The 15833-nt window shown below is 46.4% G+C and overlaps 1 protein-coding gene across 3 annotated transcripts in view; it reads right to left on the reverse strand.

Moving 5' to 3' along the window:
- WNT7B (Wnt family member 7B) overlaps nucleotides 1–15833 on the reverse strand; it is a 123390-nt gene that overhangs the window by 94341 nt on the left and 13216 nt on the right. Inside the window, exon 1 of one of the 3 annotated variants that reach the window (XM_081005685.1) lies at nucleotides 13921–14429. The exons of 1 other annotated variant lie outside the window; for it this stretch is intronic. In XM_081005685.1, the coding sequence (XP_080861811.1) occupies nucleotides 13921–14003 (83 nt within the window). In that variant the 5' untranslated portion in view covers nucleotides 14004–14429. Of the gene's footprint in view, nucleotides 1–13920; nucleotides 14430–15833 lie in introns of those variants that run through there. One more of the 3 variants, XM_081005683.1, reaches the window with a different exon arrangement.

Consider the following 15833-nt stretch of genomic DNA (forward strand, 5'->3'; position numbering starts at 1 on the left):
TTTGAGTTTACAGGAATTTGCATGGAAAAGAAATGTTCAAGCCATGTGTAGAGGGAAACTAAAATATGACTGTACCTAGTTTGCTATAAGGGTAATTGAAAGCAGAGATAACCCAACAACATTGAACTTTGTAAATATGACCTGTCTCCCAACAGTCTATTTTGTTTTTTAAGTATCATTTCTCATCTGACAGTGTCTCACTTGGGGGGGGGGGTGTTGCACTGAGATTTGGGGTATTGTAAATTAAAACATTCAGTGAAAAAAAGCCCTTGTCTTTTTTTTTAATTGTCATTTCCATTCATGGCAGCTAAAACTGTACATTGTTTGCGAGTGCCTTCAGCCATGGCAACGCTTGAAAGGAATGAGATGTTCTACAAGAATATGAAAAACATGTTATCTATCATTTTAAGGACCAAATGAGACGCAGCATCAGATCTTTGAACAGATTTCCAATTTTTGTTTTTATTAAAAATGAAAATATGTGGGTGGATTATCTATTTATTCAATTAATCAATCCAGTGAAAAGTCGTGATTGATCAATGAAAAATCTAACTCTTCCTCTTAGTACAGAGGTGCGCTTGTCACATACACCTGCTCACACATGAATCATTGAGGGCCAGAGTAATCTCATAGTGGCAAATTTTCATTCATACAGTTAGTCAAAATTATTTCCGCTGACTTCTGGGATTGGGGTGAATGACACATGGACTATACAGTGGTGCCTCGCAAGACGAAATTAATCTGTTCCGCGAGTCTCTTCGTCTTGCGGTTTTTTCATCTTGCGAAGCACGGCTATTAGGGGCTATTAACGGCTTAGCGGCTATCAACGGCTTAGCGGCTTTAAGAAAAAGGAAACAAACTCGCAAGAACTCGCAAGACGTTTCGTCTTGCGAAGCAAGCCCATAGGGAAATTCGTCTTGCGGAACGACTCAAAAAACGCAAAACCCTTTCATCTAGCGAGTTTTTCATCTTGCGAGGCATTCGTCTTGCGGGGCACCACTGTAGTTCACCAACCACCTCACACCTAATCAAGTAATGACCACATATTGTTGATTGGCCTCATTAACTGGCCTCACTGACAAGCAACCCCATAACAGACCGTGTGAGTATGACCTTATGTATGGAGGATTCCAGACTTTGCTTGGACAACATGCTGCTTCATGTCATGACTCAGGGCTGAAGTGGATTCCGAATGTGGGGCCTGACCAACGTCAGGCAGGGATTCAGACTGTGAACCACCATCCGGTTCTGGCCAAAGGGAACTTCAGGAGGGAATAGGAACTAGAGCTAATGGGGCTCTTACAACAATTGGGCCGATCATGTGATATGTTTGCCCTGGTGCTATGAAGCCTTTGGGGCCAGGTTTGCTTGGTGGTCTGAGCAAACAAGGGACTCCTCTAGTGCTGCTCTTGTTCCTTTTCAGCCAACACCATCACCTGCCTTGTGATCCTTTTAACTGGAGTTTACAACAGTTCAGCCTGGGACCTTCTGCATGCCAAGTGTACCCTCTATCATGTAGCTGTAGGCACACTGATGTGGCTTCACCTGTTTCCTGTCCCTGCTTCACCCCAGCCAGCCCCCAGCTTGACAGAAGTGAGTCTAACACTTCCTAATCGCAGTTCCACCAGGCATACCATACAACTGGTGTGTCAGAATGATTTCACTATAGTACTGCGTTGTGTTGCCAGCTGGTGTCAAGTTTGGCCAATTATCTGGCTCCTTGGAGCTCTTAGCAAACTGAGAGGAGCCTCATGAGCCCCTCCATTAAAGCAGGGAATGGAATCTGTGTTTGTCCAGTCTGTTGGAAACAGTAGGAGATGGAGGCAGAGGAACAGCAACTTTGCCAAGCCTCACAACAAGGCCAGACTTTGAAGCCGGTCCTCTGAGCTCCAAGGACAACATTCTCTCAGCTGGACCCCTCTAAAGCGGCTTCCACGTATGCATAAAGCTACCAGACTGACCAGATGAACTTCTGCGCCATCCAGACTTGCTGTCTAGTGTAAATATATCTCACCCACCTCACTTTAGTTTTTTGCCCTCCACCCAAATAATTTCTGAAAGGTTTTATATAGGCATGTGCAGCAGAGTTTGAGGCCTTTTTATCTGAATGGCAAGATATACTCTCCATTTGATGAGACCACAAAAGCAAGCAGACATGTTACACTCTGCATGGGACGAAATATATTTGGTGGCATTTTGGAAGAGAGGAACTGCAGGAACAATGGTGGTCAGCTTGAATGTAGCAATGAACTCTGTAGTCACCATTTCCCTCTAAACTCATTCAAAGCTGCAGCAGCTGCAAAGATTTGAGAGGTGAGGTTATTACCCCTCTACTACTATCTCTGCCAGATTGCTCAACCATTGCTACTGTGTCCCGTCTTATGGCAGATCAAATAACTAGGTGACAGCAAAAACTCAAAAAAAAATAAAAAATAGCAGGGGCAATTAGAATAAGAACTGTTATTTGATTAACTTTCTAACATTGCTCAGCTTTAAAAACAAAAGCCTATTGGCTCACATGTTTTACCTGTGGCTAAAGGATCATGTATCAGTTCTGTCATTTCTGTAATTTATTACCAACTTAATACAATTTTATTCAAGCGACTTCCCACTCGCCATTGTTGATGCGTCCTTAGCTTCTGATGTTACTGCTTTGAATATTTTAAATTAGGTACCTCCAATTATAATCCATTACCCAAAATTATCACTTAATCATCAGCTGTATTCTTAGTAATTTCCATTCATGCTGAAACATTATTTAAGGCATTTGGATACTTTTGTAAAGCTTCAAGTGAGAATATTATACTTCTTTTCAATTCATTCTGTGTACGACAGTTCTAGTATACAACCTTCACTGGCCTTCCATTTATATCAGTCGTCTCCATTTCCAAAGATTATCTTGAGCCCTTTCTGTGTGCCTGCAGTGCTGTTGCAGTTATTCAGTGCATATCTGCTGGTATCTGCTGGTATCTCAAGGTTAACTCAGCCCCTCCTCTCCCCAGTTTGCAGGTCCATCCCATAATACTCTAAAAAGTACATTGTTGTCCAAAAGCGACAGTCCTCGCCTTACGTAGATCCTTTCCAACAAGTTTCAAGATCTCTTTATTTTCTTCTTCTTTAAATCTCATCAGCACAGGCAGGGAAAGGCATTTCTCTCAGTACCAACCCACTGACAGCCTGGCATCACCTTCCCTTCCTGCTTTCCTCCAGCAGCATCCTCCAGGGTCTGCAACACCTCTCACTTGGAGTTGCCAAATCTAAATTTCTACTTTCTCCATGTTGTTCACAGTCTGTTCTTTCCACACTACCACCCCAAGAATTTACCTTAGCCAATGTCCATTCTAGCCATGCAAAGGTCAGAGGCAAGTAAGAGACATGATCACAGATCAAGGACACGTTCCTACCTGGCAAAAGCATGGTAGGTCCAGGGCCCGTCTCTATCCCTGTCAGATACCATGAGGGTATCTGACAGGGATAGAGACGGGCCCTGGACAGAAGCTGAGGGCCAAGCAGAGACAGCCCTGCTTTTCTCCCCTAGGTCTGATATTTCCCACCCTCACCTAAAGGCATACTGGCCAGTGGCATCATGCGGGGAGGGCCAGAGGGGCAGTGGCCATGGGCGCATTTTGCTCCTCACTGCCCTGCCAGCCCCACAGAAACGGCACATGCCTGTTGCATCCCCCTCACACAGCCCTGCGGCATCACAAAGTGGCGTGGGGCTGGCAGGGCAGTGTGACTGCACCTTTCATGCCCGCCAGGGGCCGGGGCGGGCAGGGGTACAGCATGGCCCCCACTTGGCTCTGATGGGTGGGGCATCAGCATTGAGGGCTAGGTGTGGGCTCCGTTCACTCTCCGTACCCCAAACCCCCAGGCATGCACACCTCCTAGTATTCACTGCAGGTTTCAAGGGGTTTCACATGAGCAAGATCCCCTCAGTGTCCCACTGCTGCCCATTGGCTTGTCCTCTCCCTCTGGGAAAGCAAGGGAAGCAGCATGACCTCCATCAGGCCTAGCCAGCATCTGAGAGGGGCTCCCTGCATGCTGTAGAGCACTCTTGCATGGCAAGGTTTCCATGCATTTTTTAAAAAACAAGCAAACCCCAAACCACCAGTACTCTAAAGCAGTATACAAAAGCTCATGTATAGGACATGGTCTTCCTCTTTCTCTTTTGACCTGTGAAATCTCAGTGCATTTCTTTTTTCCTATTGCTAGTAAGTTCCATGACTAGAGGATGTGGAATCAACAAAAACAGGCCCATACAAAGTCAGCATTCAATCGATACATGTGAAAGTAGCTCACACAGCAAGCCATTGATAGCGGCTCACTTGCTGCTGACGCTGCCATTTGGAATGCTCTACTGTACACTCATCACAAAGGTCTTTGCCACTGTATAAGCTGGATGTGTCAAACAGTTGACACCTATCAAATAGCCCTGAGGCTTTCTCTAGTCACCATAACTGGGAGGATTCACCCTCACCCAAAACAGAAGACTAACTATATGTCACTGCCTAGAGGCATAGTAAAAACACTCTCAGCTACTACACTAAATTGTTTTCCACTTGTATTGTTTATTGAAGCTCACTTGTTTTTTATGTGCTTATTATTACGTCTGCATATGACAATCTGATCAGTTCAGCATGCTAAATGTCACTGTTATGCATGCCATGAAAGCAAAGAGCAAGCAACCAATGTACATCACAACACGCAGATGCCTTTTTGGTTATTTTTAATATGTTGTGAGCCACTCTGAGCACTTTTTACAGTGGAAGGGTGGGGCACTATTAAATTAATTAAATTAAATTAAATTAGATTAGAATAAAATTAAACACTGTTACTCTTGTCCCCCCTTTTTCCTGTACTATGGTTGAACACCTGTCTGTGGTTTTGCACACTGTCAAAATTGAGACTATAGTCTCCCCAGGACAGAGAACTGTATTTTGTTTGCTTGTTTTTGTAACTCTGTAAAATTCCAAGTACAGTACTGTACATGGACGGTGGTTAACAAATCCATTATAACAACTTAAGAGCTTGCAGCTAATGCATTCACCTCAATAGACACCACATATATATATTTTTGGAAGATAGAGGGAAACGAGAAAGTTGCTGAGACAGACAGCTGGGCAAGCAGGCTTTGCTGTTGCTGCTTGCAACCATATTGAGATTATAGTCAGTGGCGTAGCGTGAGTTGTCAGCACCCGGGGCAAGGCAAGTAATTTGCGCCCCCTAACCCGTGGATTTTAGCACTCGAGAGAGCTGCGAGTGGGAGGGCCCCCCCCCGATGTTGCGCCCGGTGCGGCCGCCCCCCCCTGCACCCCCCACGCTACGCCACTGATTATAGTGCACTATAATCATTTCACAACTTGCTCCTGTGCAAAGTTATCTGTGGCTAGACCCAATGATCTCTTTTGCCAACCAGGAACAAAGAACAAAGGCCTTATACAAATGCACGCAATTCCCTCATAACCTCACCTCTCATCCTTCAGTAAAATCTGCACGATGCTCATATATATATATATATATATATATACACACACACACACATTTGTTTTATAAAATGGTATATACATGCTATCATGTTTGATCTAGTCTTCATTAAAAAATATTTTAGTCTTTTCACTTTTGTAATTTTCTCTAAGATCACACAAATACATTGTCTATTTTGCATTTTATCAGCCAATGTGGGATCCAGCCGCCAAAAGTGGCTGGGAAACCCAGCCAGATGGACAAGGTATAAATAATATATTATTATTATTATTATTATTATTATTATTATCCCATAGACTGAACAACAGAACAAAAATGTAAATGTTGTAATAATTATAAAATATGTTCCATTAATATACATTAATTTGTCATTACTGTACATTAACATATATTAACGTGTGTTATACTTTTATAATTTTATTATCTTGATTATACTTTTGTGTTGATTTTGTAAAATTTCTTTATTCAGTATATTTTTTTCTCTGCCTTGAGTACACCAATGAGAAGGCAGGATATAATAAACTGTTGTGATGTAATAAGATGTGATAAACTATACACAACCTCTTTATTCATAAATAATAACAGTTTACTTGCAAAGATGAGAAAGTACATAACACCTAGAAATAAATTACCAACAAATTGATTCAAAATTCCTACATAACAACTGGGGACAATTCTCTTTAGAACACTAAAATTCTCTCAGAAAGAGACCCCCCCCAAAAAAATAGTTGGATGACTTCTGCCAAGTTTTAATCTTCAAAGGCTGCCATTACTAAACCAGGCAAAGTACATTGTCCACAACATACACATACATACCACAAATGCAGTAGGCTATTTTCCATTAGGTATGGAAATAGTGTACAGGAAATCTTGGCCTAGGAGTTGCAAAATGGAAATAAGTACTTTCCAGAATGTATTATATATTATATTTATAATAAGCTGCAACAGCAATTTATTAAAGCCATTTTACATAGCAAGCACTGCACAAAATTTTGCAGTATGGAGAGTTCAGCATCCCAGCTGCCATTCCCTGCTATCCCATGTTCTCTTTTTCCCTTCAGCAGTGTCAGCCTTTCCCACCCCACAAAACAGCTCAGCCCTCATTGGCTGTTTGGTGCCCTTCCATCTCCACTGATGTCTGTGGGCAGTGGAAGGTTGTGTGGAGGCAGACCTTTTGGGGCACCATGGCACTGAAACATGGATCCAAGTCACAGGTCCACATGGTTTTTAGAAAGCATGCCCCACCCAAGCCACTATCAAACTATCAGTTTCTGTGGATTGCACTGCAAAAATGATCTACCCAGCGTATTTGTCAGAGCCTCTGTGGCATAAAAAAACACAGATCCTCATGAACCCACATGGTTTTTACATAGAATTCCTAGAAAATCACTATCAGACAGGTGTACCCCAAAATACCCACAAGCATCCATGCCTCAGTTCCATGTCCATGTGCTAAGGTAGTTCCAGTAAGCACCAGTCTGTGATTTTTACAATCCAGTCCATAGACATCAAGTGTTGGATCGATGGTTAAGAACATATGTCAGGAGTGCTCTGATGGTGTTTCCTGCTTGGCAGGGGGTTGGACTCGATGGCCCTTGTGGTCTCTTCCAACTCTGTGATTCTATGATTCTATGATTCTAACATAAGAAGAGTCTCCTGGATCAGGCCAGGGGCCCATCTAGTCCAGCATCCTGTTTCCACAGTGGCCAACCAGATGCCCACGGGAAGCCAATAAGCAGGAACCGAGCACAGCAGCACTCTCCCCTCTTGTGGTTTCCAGCAACTGGTATTCAGAAGCATACTCTCTCTGATTCTGGAGGTCGACCATATCTGCCAGGCAATGTGGCCAATGATAGAGTTCTACTCCATGAACTTGTCTAATTCTCTTTTTGAGCTGTCCGTGTTGGTGACCTCACTGCCTCCTGTGGGAGTTCCATAATTTAACTGCCTGCTGTGTGAAGAACTTCTTTCTTTTATCTATCCTGAATCTTCCAACATTCAGCTTCATTAGATGTCCACAAGTTTTTGTACTATGAGTGAAACTTTTATCTAGCCACTTTCTCCATGCCATGCATAATTTTATAAACTTCTATCATGTCACTTCTTACTTGCCTTTTCCCTAAACTAAAAAGTCCCAACCTTTCCTCATAGCAGAGTTGCCCTATCCCCGGAATCATTTTGGGTTGCCCTTGTCTGAATCATTTCCAATTCTAAAATATCCTTTTGAGGTGAGGCTACCAGAACACTCCAAATGTGGTCATATCACAGATTTGTATAACAGCATTATGATACCGGCCGTTTTATTTTTAATCTTTTCCAAATGATCCTTTAGCATGGAATCTGCCTATTTCACAGTTGCCACATTTTCTACAGGTCAGTCCATGGGGACAGAGTGACCTATGGTTTTGTGGTGGCTTAGAGAAAATCCCATATAAAATCATGTAAATATAAGAGGGCCCATTAAAAAACACTTTTGCTACCCCTCCCCCGCCACGCATGCTCTACAGCACACATTTTGTGACCAGACACCCACAACAGTCTCAGAATTTTACATGTGTTCACAGCCCCCCAAAAGTTGAGGCCCCACCAGCCCAAGATCTTGCCCCCCACCATTTTCTTTAGCATCTGGTTAAAACTGCCAGGAGAGGTTGTCCAGAGTTTGGAGGTTCAGTTCCAGCATTATATTGACGACACTCAATCCTATTTCTCCTTCCTTCTAAGTCCAAGGAAGCTGTTCAAGTTCTGAAATCAGTGTCTGATGTCAGTAATGGACTGGATGAGGGTGAACAAACTGGAACTTAATCCAAAAAATACCATGATACTCGTGGCCAGCAGAAAAGCAAACCTGGGTAAGGGATTCAACATGTCTTGGATGGGATTGAACTCCTCTTGAAGAATGAGGTTTCCATCTGGGATGTCTTCTTGAATTCAGCCCTGAACCTGGATGTCCAGGTTTGGTGGTGGCCAGGACTCAGAGCACTTTTGCATAGCTAAGATCAGTATGTCAACTTTGCTCATTCTTGGAAATGATGTGGCATTGGTGACACTATGACTTGGTTACATCTCATTTGGACCATTGTAACAGCCTTTGGGCTGGGCTGCACTTTCACTGTTGCAGAATGCCATTGAGCAGGGTTGATTACAGGGAGCACGTCACTCCCATGTTAGAACAGCTTCATTGGCTACTGGTCTGTTTCTGGGCATGTCAAAGTTCTGGTTCCATTCATATACATTTTGGTAAGTGGTTTGTTCCTTTGTCTGTCTGTCTGTTTTCTATAGCAATGTTTCTCAACTGTGGCCCCCTTCTGACCATGTTTCCTTCCTGTGCCCCCCATGGGCATAGCCAAGGAGAGCAGGGGCTCAGATGCCTCCAAGTAAGTAAAAATCAATACAAGTCAATACAAATCTGAGGTTCTGACCCCCCCCCCCACAAAAGCCTGACCCCCCCTAAAAAAAATCCTGGCTATGCCCATACCCCTCCCATCCTACAGGTGGAAAGGTAGCTATTTAAATGTTTTGTTTGTAAATAGAACATCTTTTATATATAAATTTCATAATTTTTACAAAATACAATAATTTAAAATGATAGGAACATAATGAAATATTGCTGAAGCAGAAAAACATAGAATCATCATTCTAGGAATCATCATAGGAAACTCAGCTAAAGCATCCATGACAGAAGGCCATCCCAGCCTCTGCTTAGAAACCTCCAAGGAACCTCCAACCTCCGGAGGGAGATCCATCTTCCATGTATTATAAAAAGAGAACAACACTTATTTGACCCCAGTTATTTGACACAGAGGGAGAAACCTACAGATTCAGTCCAAAAGGTGCACAAGTGGTCCTCACTGACCTGGTGCAAAAAGATATTGTCATCCGGAGGAGCCCTGGCTGCCTAGATAAAACACTCTAGCTCCACACTCACTTACCTGGGAGCAAGGCCCCCTGGACTCAGTGCAGCTTTCTTCTGAGTAGACTTTGTTATTTACTAGATGCAAGTCAGCAGCACCAGACAACCCCACTCAGCTAGGCTTTGAAGTGGATTTCACCCCGCGGCTTGCAGAGCCAGGCCTACGCTGCCTATGGGCCCTGCACCCCTTGGCAACATCCGAAGGCCCTGATCCACTTGGCACTGAGGTGGATTGCAACCCACACCTTCAGAGTCAGGCCCAGGCTGCCACCGGACCAAGCATTGGCGGCAGCAACAAGCAGCTCCGGCTCGCCCAGCCCTACCCATTGCCACCCCACCACCCCACTTACCTGACCTGGGGATTCTGGATCGCAGGCCCTACTGGTCAACATGGGAGGCCCAGCAATCGCCCTCTCCCTCCAGAAACAAACCAGGACTGCTCCAAGAAAATGCATGTGGCACAAAGGAGCATTAGGCCCTCGTGGGTCACCCCCTTACACACTTCTGATTGGCCAAGCGGATAGCCAGTCAATTGGGATTAAAAATAAATCCCCCCTCACTTCCCTCTGTGTTGTGACCCCCCCCCATTTATGTGATTTTCACCTGGGGGCCCCCAGAGGACCTTATGCCCCCCCCCCGGGGTAGGGAAACGCTGCTCTATAGTTTCTGCTTCCTCTCAAGATATCATCACCAGACTTGGCACAGGGTTCCCAAGGTGGGGGCAGCAGTAATCATAAATGTTTGGGTGCTGGGCACCATTTTGAATTAAGATTGTGGACCAAAATGTTACCTTGCCCCTCCCCCCCCTTTTTTTGCATAGGTTCAGTCGCCTCTTGAGATCTTGCTGTCAGACTCAGTACAAGGGCTCCCGGTGTGCAGGCAACAGTTTTCATCAGGCTTGGATGTGACTTCTGCCCAAATATGATTGTGCCAGGTACAAATACACAAAGAACACCATCCGTTTTTTTAAAAACCACAATATTTTGGGTTTCTACAAAGTCCTGGGCAGCACAGACACTCACTGTAGTAACATACAAAACCCTACATGACTTGACACCAAGTTATCTGAAAGGCCATCGTCTCCCATACAAGCCTGCCTGGGTTTTTATGATATTTGGCAGAGCTGCTTCTTTCCACTCCACCAACAACTGAGGTGCATCTGGTGTGAACGCTCAGAAAGCTTTCTTGGTTGTTGCCTCTAGGCTTTGCCTCAAGCAACTTTAGAGACGTTGCCATTGTTTTACCGTTGTGGTGATGGGCACTACCTCAGATGGATTTTGGACTAACCTTACTTCTGTGCTTGTAACTTGTTTTAAATACTGTGTTCTAAAATCTTGTACCCTGCCCTGAGACCTTAGGGTGAAGGGTGGTAATAAACAACAACAATAATTTAAAAAACCAATGAACACCACCATTAGACAACTTCATGGAGGATAGACCTATCGACAGCCTATAGCCCTGGCATCTAAGTGAAACTCTTGATGCAGACTATCTCTGAATAAGCAACAAGGAAATACCATCATATTGGGAGAGAGCGATGGACCAGGTGGTCATCTGGTCGAATCCAAGTTCTTCATTAAATTCAACTCTTGGCCCTTTCTGCCCTGCTTGATTCCAATAAGGGACCAGGGCTCAGCTGGATCCCTCAACTCCCCCAGCCCATTTTGGGCGGGGAGGACTAATGATGAGTTGGGAAAGTGCGGGGCGGGAAGCATCTGGGCCGCGCTGGGCTGAAGGGAGACGGGGGAGGGGATCCGGATTAATTTTCCCACCACAAATTCTCACTGCCCCAGAAATCTGCGCTCTGTAGCCCGTCTCCGCGAAGCGAGCTCTAAATAAAGCCTGCGCTTGTGTTTCCCCCATCAGCAGAGCTGCCTTCGTATTATTATTATACATCCATAGCTTTTGCCTTCGGACCTTATAATTATGTCACACTGCAAGGGAAACCACCAGCATCTGGTGTGTGGTTGAGAAAACTTTTGTTTCAAGACTCGGAACTATTTATAGAAAGAAAAACTTGGTGGGGATAGTCATTTCCTAAAGTTTTTCAAGAAAATACGGCTAGGTTTCTATTAAAGGGGGTTCCTCTCCTACGCACACATGCCTGCATGTAGATAGATATATATAAAATAAAAGCTCCCTTTTACAAAAGAGGGAAGCGGTAAGCAACTCGCTCCGGCTCTTTCGCTGCGCCCCGCGTTGCGCAGAGTCGGCGGCCGGAGCGATTCCATTTAATCCCCGCGAACAGCAATGCAAACGCAACGCGGTTCCATAAATCAGACTTCTCTGAAAATAGGTGGCCAAGGCATATGTATTTCATTAAGAATTAAGAAGGAAGAAATAGACGCGTTTCTTTTCTGCCTTTCCTCTTTCCTTGTTTTTTAAAGGGTAGATTTCTAACTTGCGTGGGGATCGAGGGCGCGTTTCCCACAACAGAAGTAGAAAGCTGCAGACCCACTGAAGCAGACAGGGGTGGGGTGGGGTGCAGATGGATGGGGAGATGAATAATAGGCCCCTGGTCGCACGCACATCGGAGAGAGAAAAGCAAGACAAGGCCACAATAAGTTCAGCACTATATAGTTCGAGGCTATGCGTGTTTACACAGAAGTAGAGTCAATGGGACTTACTCCCAGGTAAGGATGCATAGGATTTTGCGACCAGAAAGTCCCCATTGGTTTCGATGGCAGTGACTGAGGAGAAAGAGCCCCAGTTCTCCAGTTGAAATGAACAGGTTTGGACATGCTGAGCTTTTTGACACATTGCGCTCCAGTGGAGTGGGGTGCAAGTTAAGCAAATGCTTAATCCAGAAATACGGTGCGTTTCATGTGCCGAATGCAGCAGTGGGGAGTCCCCGGTTCAAATCCCACCTCAGCTAAGAGCTTCTGTACACTGCAACCCTCCACGCGATCCTCAGCCGCCAATCCCCCCCGGGGTCCAACAGGGCGCACTCCCAGGGGAGCCGAAAACTGCGCCCCTTTACTCAGCAATAAGCCCGTTGTATCTCTGCCAAGCGAGACTTAGGCGAAGGGCACCGTTATTCTTTCACCATCGCCCCCTCCCTTAATAAAAGCAGCCTACCTGACACGGCTGTTGGCAGCATGGCTGGCATATTATGGGCGCGGGAGCACTTCGCATAGGGAAGCTGGAAGCTGGCCAAGCCTTCTCTAGCGGACAGCCTGACCCATCCTCATCGCCCTTGAACGCCGCACTGCACTGATGGAGCCCATTGCGAGATCCAGTTGCTGGGCCTGAATCCGAGCTTCCTGCCTCAAATCAGCCTCGCTTCGCTCATTTTGAATAAATTAGTCCTCACTCCTCCAGGAAGCCTGACTTCGGAGTCGATCTCCAGCATCAAAATAAAGGGGCTTGCTTGGAGGTGGGGGTCCGTCCCTCTGCCCCTCGGCTTCCCTAACCTCCATCCCTTCCTGCACCCGGATCCTCATTTCCCAGATAAAATCGTTTGGTAACCTTCGCGATCCGGGTGAAGTGGGAATGGCCTGCGCGTCTTGGTCTGAATCGAGAGGAGAGACGGAGCGAAGCGGGCAGCCCTAGCGAACGAGGGCGAGCCGCTTCAGTCAAGAGTGAGGGGCAGAAAGCATACATTTGAGTTCAGAGTTCAAATTTAGGTGCCATCGCTGTCAAGGAGAGCGAGGAGAGTCAGAAGGGTCTTGTCTTCTCGTTGAAACCAATGGGACACTAACAAGTTTCTCTGCGGCCGGATCATGTCATAGATACAATGCAATTATTATTTTTAGGGGGATATGCCTGTAATTTAGGAGTACAGTGTTACACTACCAGTTCCTCATCGCCAAGACTTCTGATAAGTACCTGGACATCAATACTTATCTTACTTTGCGGGGAGGTGGTACAATCTTATTTTGATTCAATCACAAACCCCTTGACGTCTAAAATCAAACTTCCTTTTGTTTAATAAAGTGGAATTGCAGCCAAGCATCCCGAGTCGCGCTTGTTCTGAAGTTAGCCCCACCACAATCCCATGGGACTTACTCCCGAGTCACTGTGCCTGGCGGAGCAACCCACTTAGCTCGGAAATGCCTTTGGGTGCTTCTCCTGTTAGCAGTCTTTCTTCAGGACAAGGAGCCCCACGTCCCCGGCATCATTACCCGAAAGGAAGCCCCCCCCCCCCCGGTTCTCAGCAGTGCTTCTGCCCTCGCTGGCTCCGCCACCCGATCCCTCCTTACGGAGCACCTGTTCGCAGCAGCATCTCTCGCCGGAGCCCCTCAGCCACAACCTTCCCCAAAAGCCTCTGATTCCTCTGGGGGCGCCTCTGAACTCCAGAGAGCCAAGCCTGCCACAGGCAACTTCTTTTCGGAAGAAACTTTCTCTCTCACATGCCCACCCCACTCCCGACAACCCCCATATCTGCCACCCCCACCCTGCCTAGCAACCATCTTTGGGGCGCACGTCTCTTTCCCCCACTTTCCCAGCTCCTAGAAGGCGCCCTTTAGGAAACCAGCAAACATCTAAGTAAGGGGTTTAAAAGAAAAGAAGTCTTGATCACTTACAAGTAACTTCCACTGGTAAGGATGAGGAAAATCTGAGGGTAATAGACTGAGAGTAAAACGCTGCGCGGTGAGAAAAGGATCATGGTCGTTGTCCAGCTCTGAGCACTCTCGAAAGGTCTGTTCCTTGGCTTAGGATGGATGTCTTCCTTGGGGGACCACAAAGGGTTAACTGCTCCCTCCCCCGGTTGGTGTCCCCCCCCTCACTTTGGGTGGGAGGGTGGCTGGGGGGAGAGGCTCAGATGGGGAACTTGAGTTTGGATCCGGATTGGGCTGGGGGGAAGGAGCAAGAGAGGGGCTTGTTGGCTCAGTTTTGCTGTGTCTGGTTAATTTCCTGGGTGGTGGTGGTGCTGTCTGTCTGTCTGTCTGTCTGTCTCTCTACAGAGCGATGGTCGCTGCTCCTCCAGCTGCTGCTGCTGCTGCTGCCTCTGGCTCAGCTCCCCTGCCAGTCATCTCGCAGTGGTTGGAAGCTTGTTAGAGAGTGGCTTCTCTCGGCGGAATGATGATGCTCCCAGGGATTTGGAGGGCAGACTGCGCCTCTCTCCCTCTCTCCTCGCCAACTCTCCAGAGACTGCAAGCTGCCATTGGGCGAGCGGTGCCGGCAAACCGCCTCCTGTCTGTGTGTGTGTGTGTGTGTGTGTGTGTTGGTGGCGGCGGTGTTGTAACGATGACAATGGCATGACACTGATCCGGCAAGCTGGAGAGCTCCCTTTCGGTGGCGGAGCAGCGCTTTCCAAGTTGGCTGGCTTGAAAAACGAGCGCCCAAGCGCCGGGATGGGACGCCCTGGCTTCCCTTTTGCTCTTCGCTCTTCGCCGTTATCATTAAGGAAGCTCTTCAGCATCAGCCATGAGCATGGCACTTGGCAGAGGTTCAGGAGCGGAAGGGAACGAAATCTCTGCCCCACAGAGCTTACAATTCCTCTGCAATGAAAGCAATTCCACTGACCCTTTTATTTCCCTTCCCTCCTGCTTTTGAATATTTAAATATCCCGTGGAAGTTTAAATTAGAGACTCCTCGGGGAAGGAATCTGCCATCAGAAGCACTATATAAATAAATTTATAAAAGTATTGTTGACGTCGTCAGTACTGCCAGATGTGACTCGCTTAGAAAGGATAGCTCCTGGCTTCATAACACCGCCAGAAACATTAAATGAAACCTTCGTGAGACAGACAGGGAGGATCCCGAGCCACAAGGTGTTGTGCGTAGCCAGAGAGGGAGCGAGACATCCGAGCTGCGCCATGGCACAATGCGGGAGCGCGGCGCAAATCTCGCTAACCACGCAGTCTTGGTCCTCCGCCTGCCCTCGGGCGGGGGGTGACAGTGGGATCGCTGCAAGGGTGGCTTCAAATCGCGTGAGAAGCGCCCAGGACAAAGTGCTTCGTTATCTTTGGCCTCCACTAAAATCGAGGCATGTCAGATTACCATTTCCATGCACAGGAACTGGCTGGGGGTCCTTCAGCCAAAACTGGCTGCCAAAGCGGCTCACAGCAGTGACAATCTGCAACAGGAAAGGAGGGATTCCTCGGTACTTGTAAATGTGGCTGCCTCTTTCGGCCCCTGGGAGCTGCAGACTTTAGAACAGGGGTGGGAAAGCCCTGCCTGAACTCTCAACTCCCATCATTAATTATTTTTTAATTATTGCACTTTTTCTATGTTTTTAACGGGTTCTATTTTAGCTATTTAGGGGGAAAGGAGGTACACGAATAAATATAATCATCATCATTCCTGGCCCTTGGGCATACTGGCTGGGACTCATGGGATATATAAAGGGGCGTTGCCAGGGGGAGGGGGGAAGCTGCCCCCCCATCAAGTAAGTAAATAAATAAATAAATAAATAAATACATACTGAACTAAAAGTAGAAATTGGAGAAAGATTTTGACATTTTTCTGAGCACCTAGGGTCAAAAGAAAGTAA

Source organism: Podarcis pityusensis (genome assembly GCF_964106645.2).
Source record: "Podarcis pityusensis genome assembly, chromosome: 5".
Classification (NCBI taxonomy): domain Eukaryota; kingdom Metazoa; phylum Chordata; class Lepidosauria; order Squamata; family Lacertidae; genus Podarcis; species Podarcis pityusensis.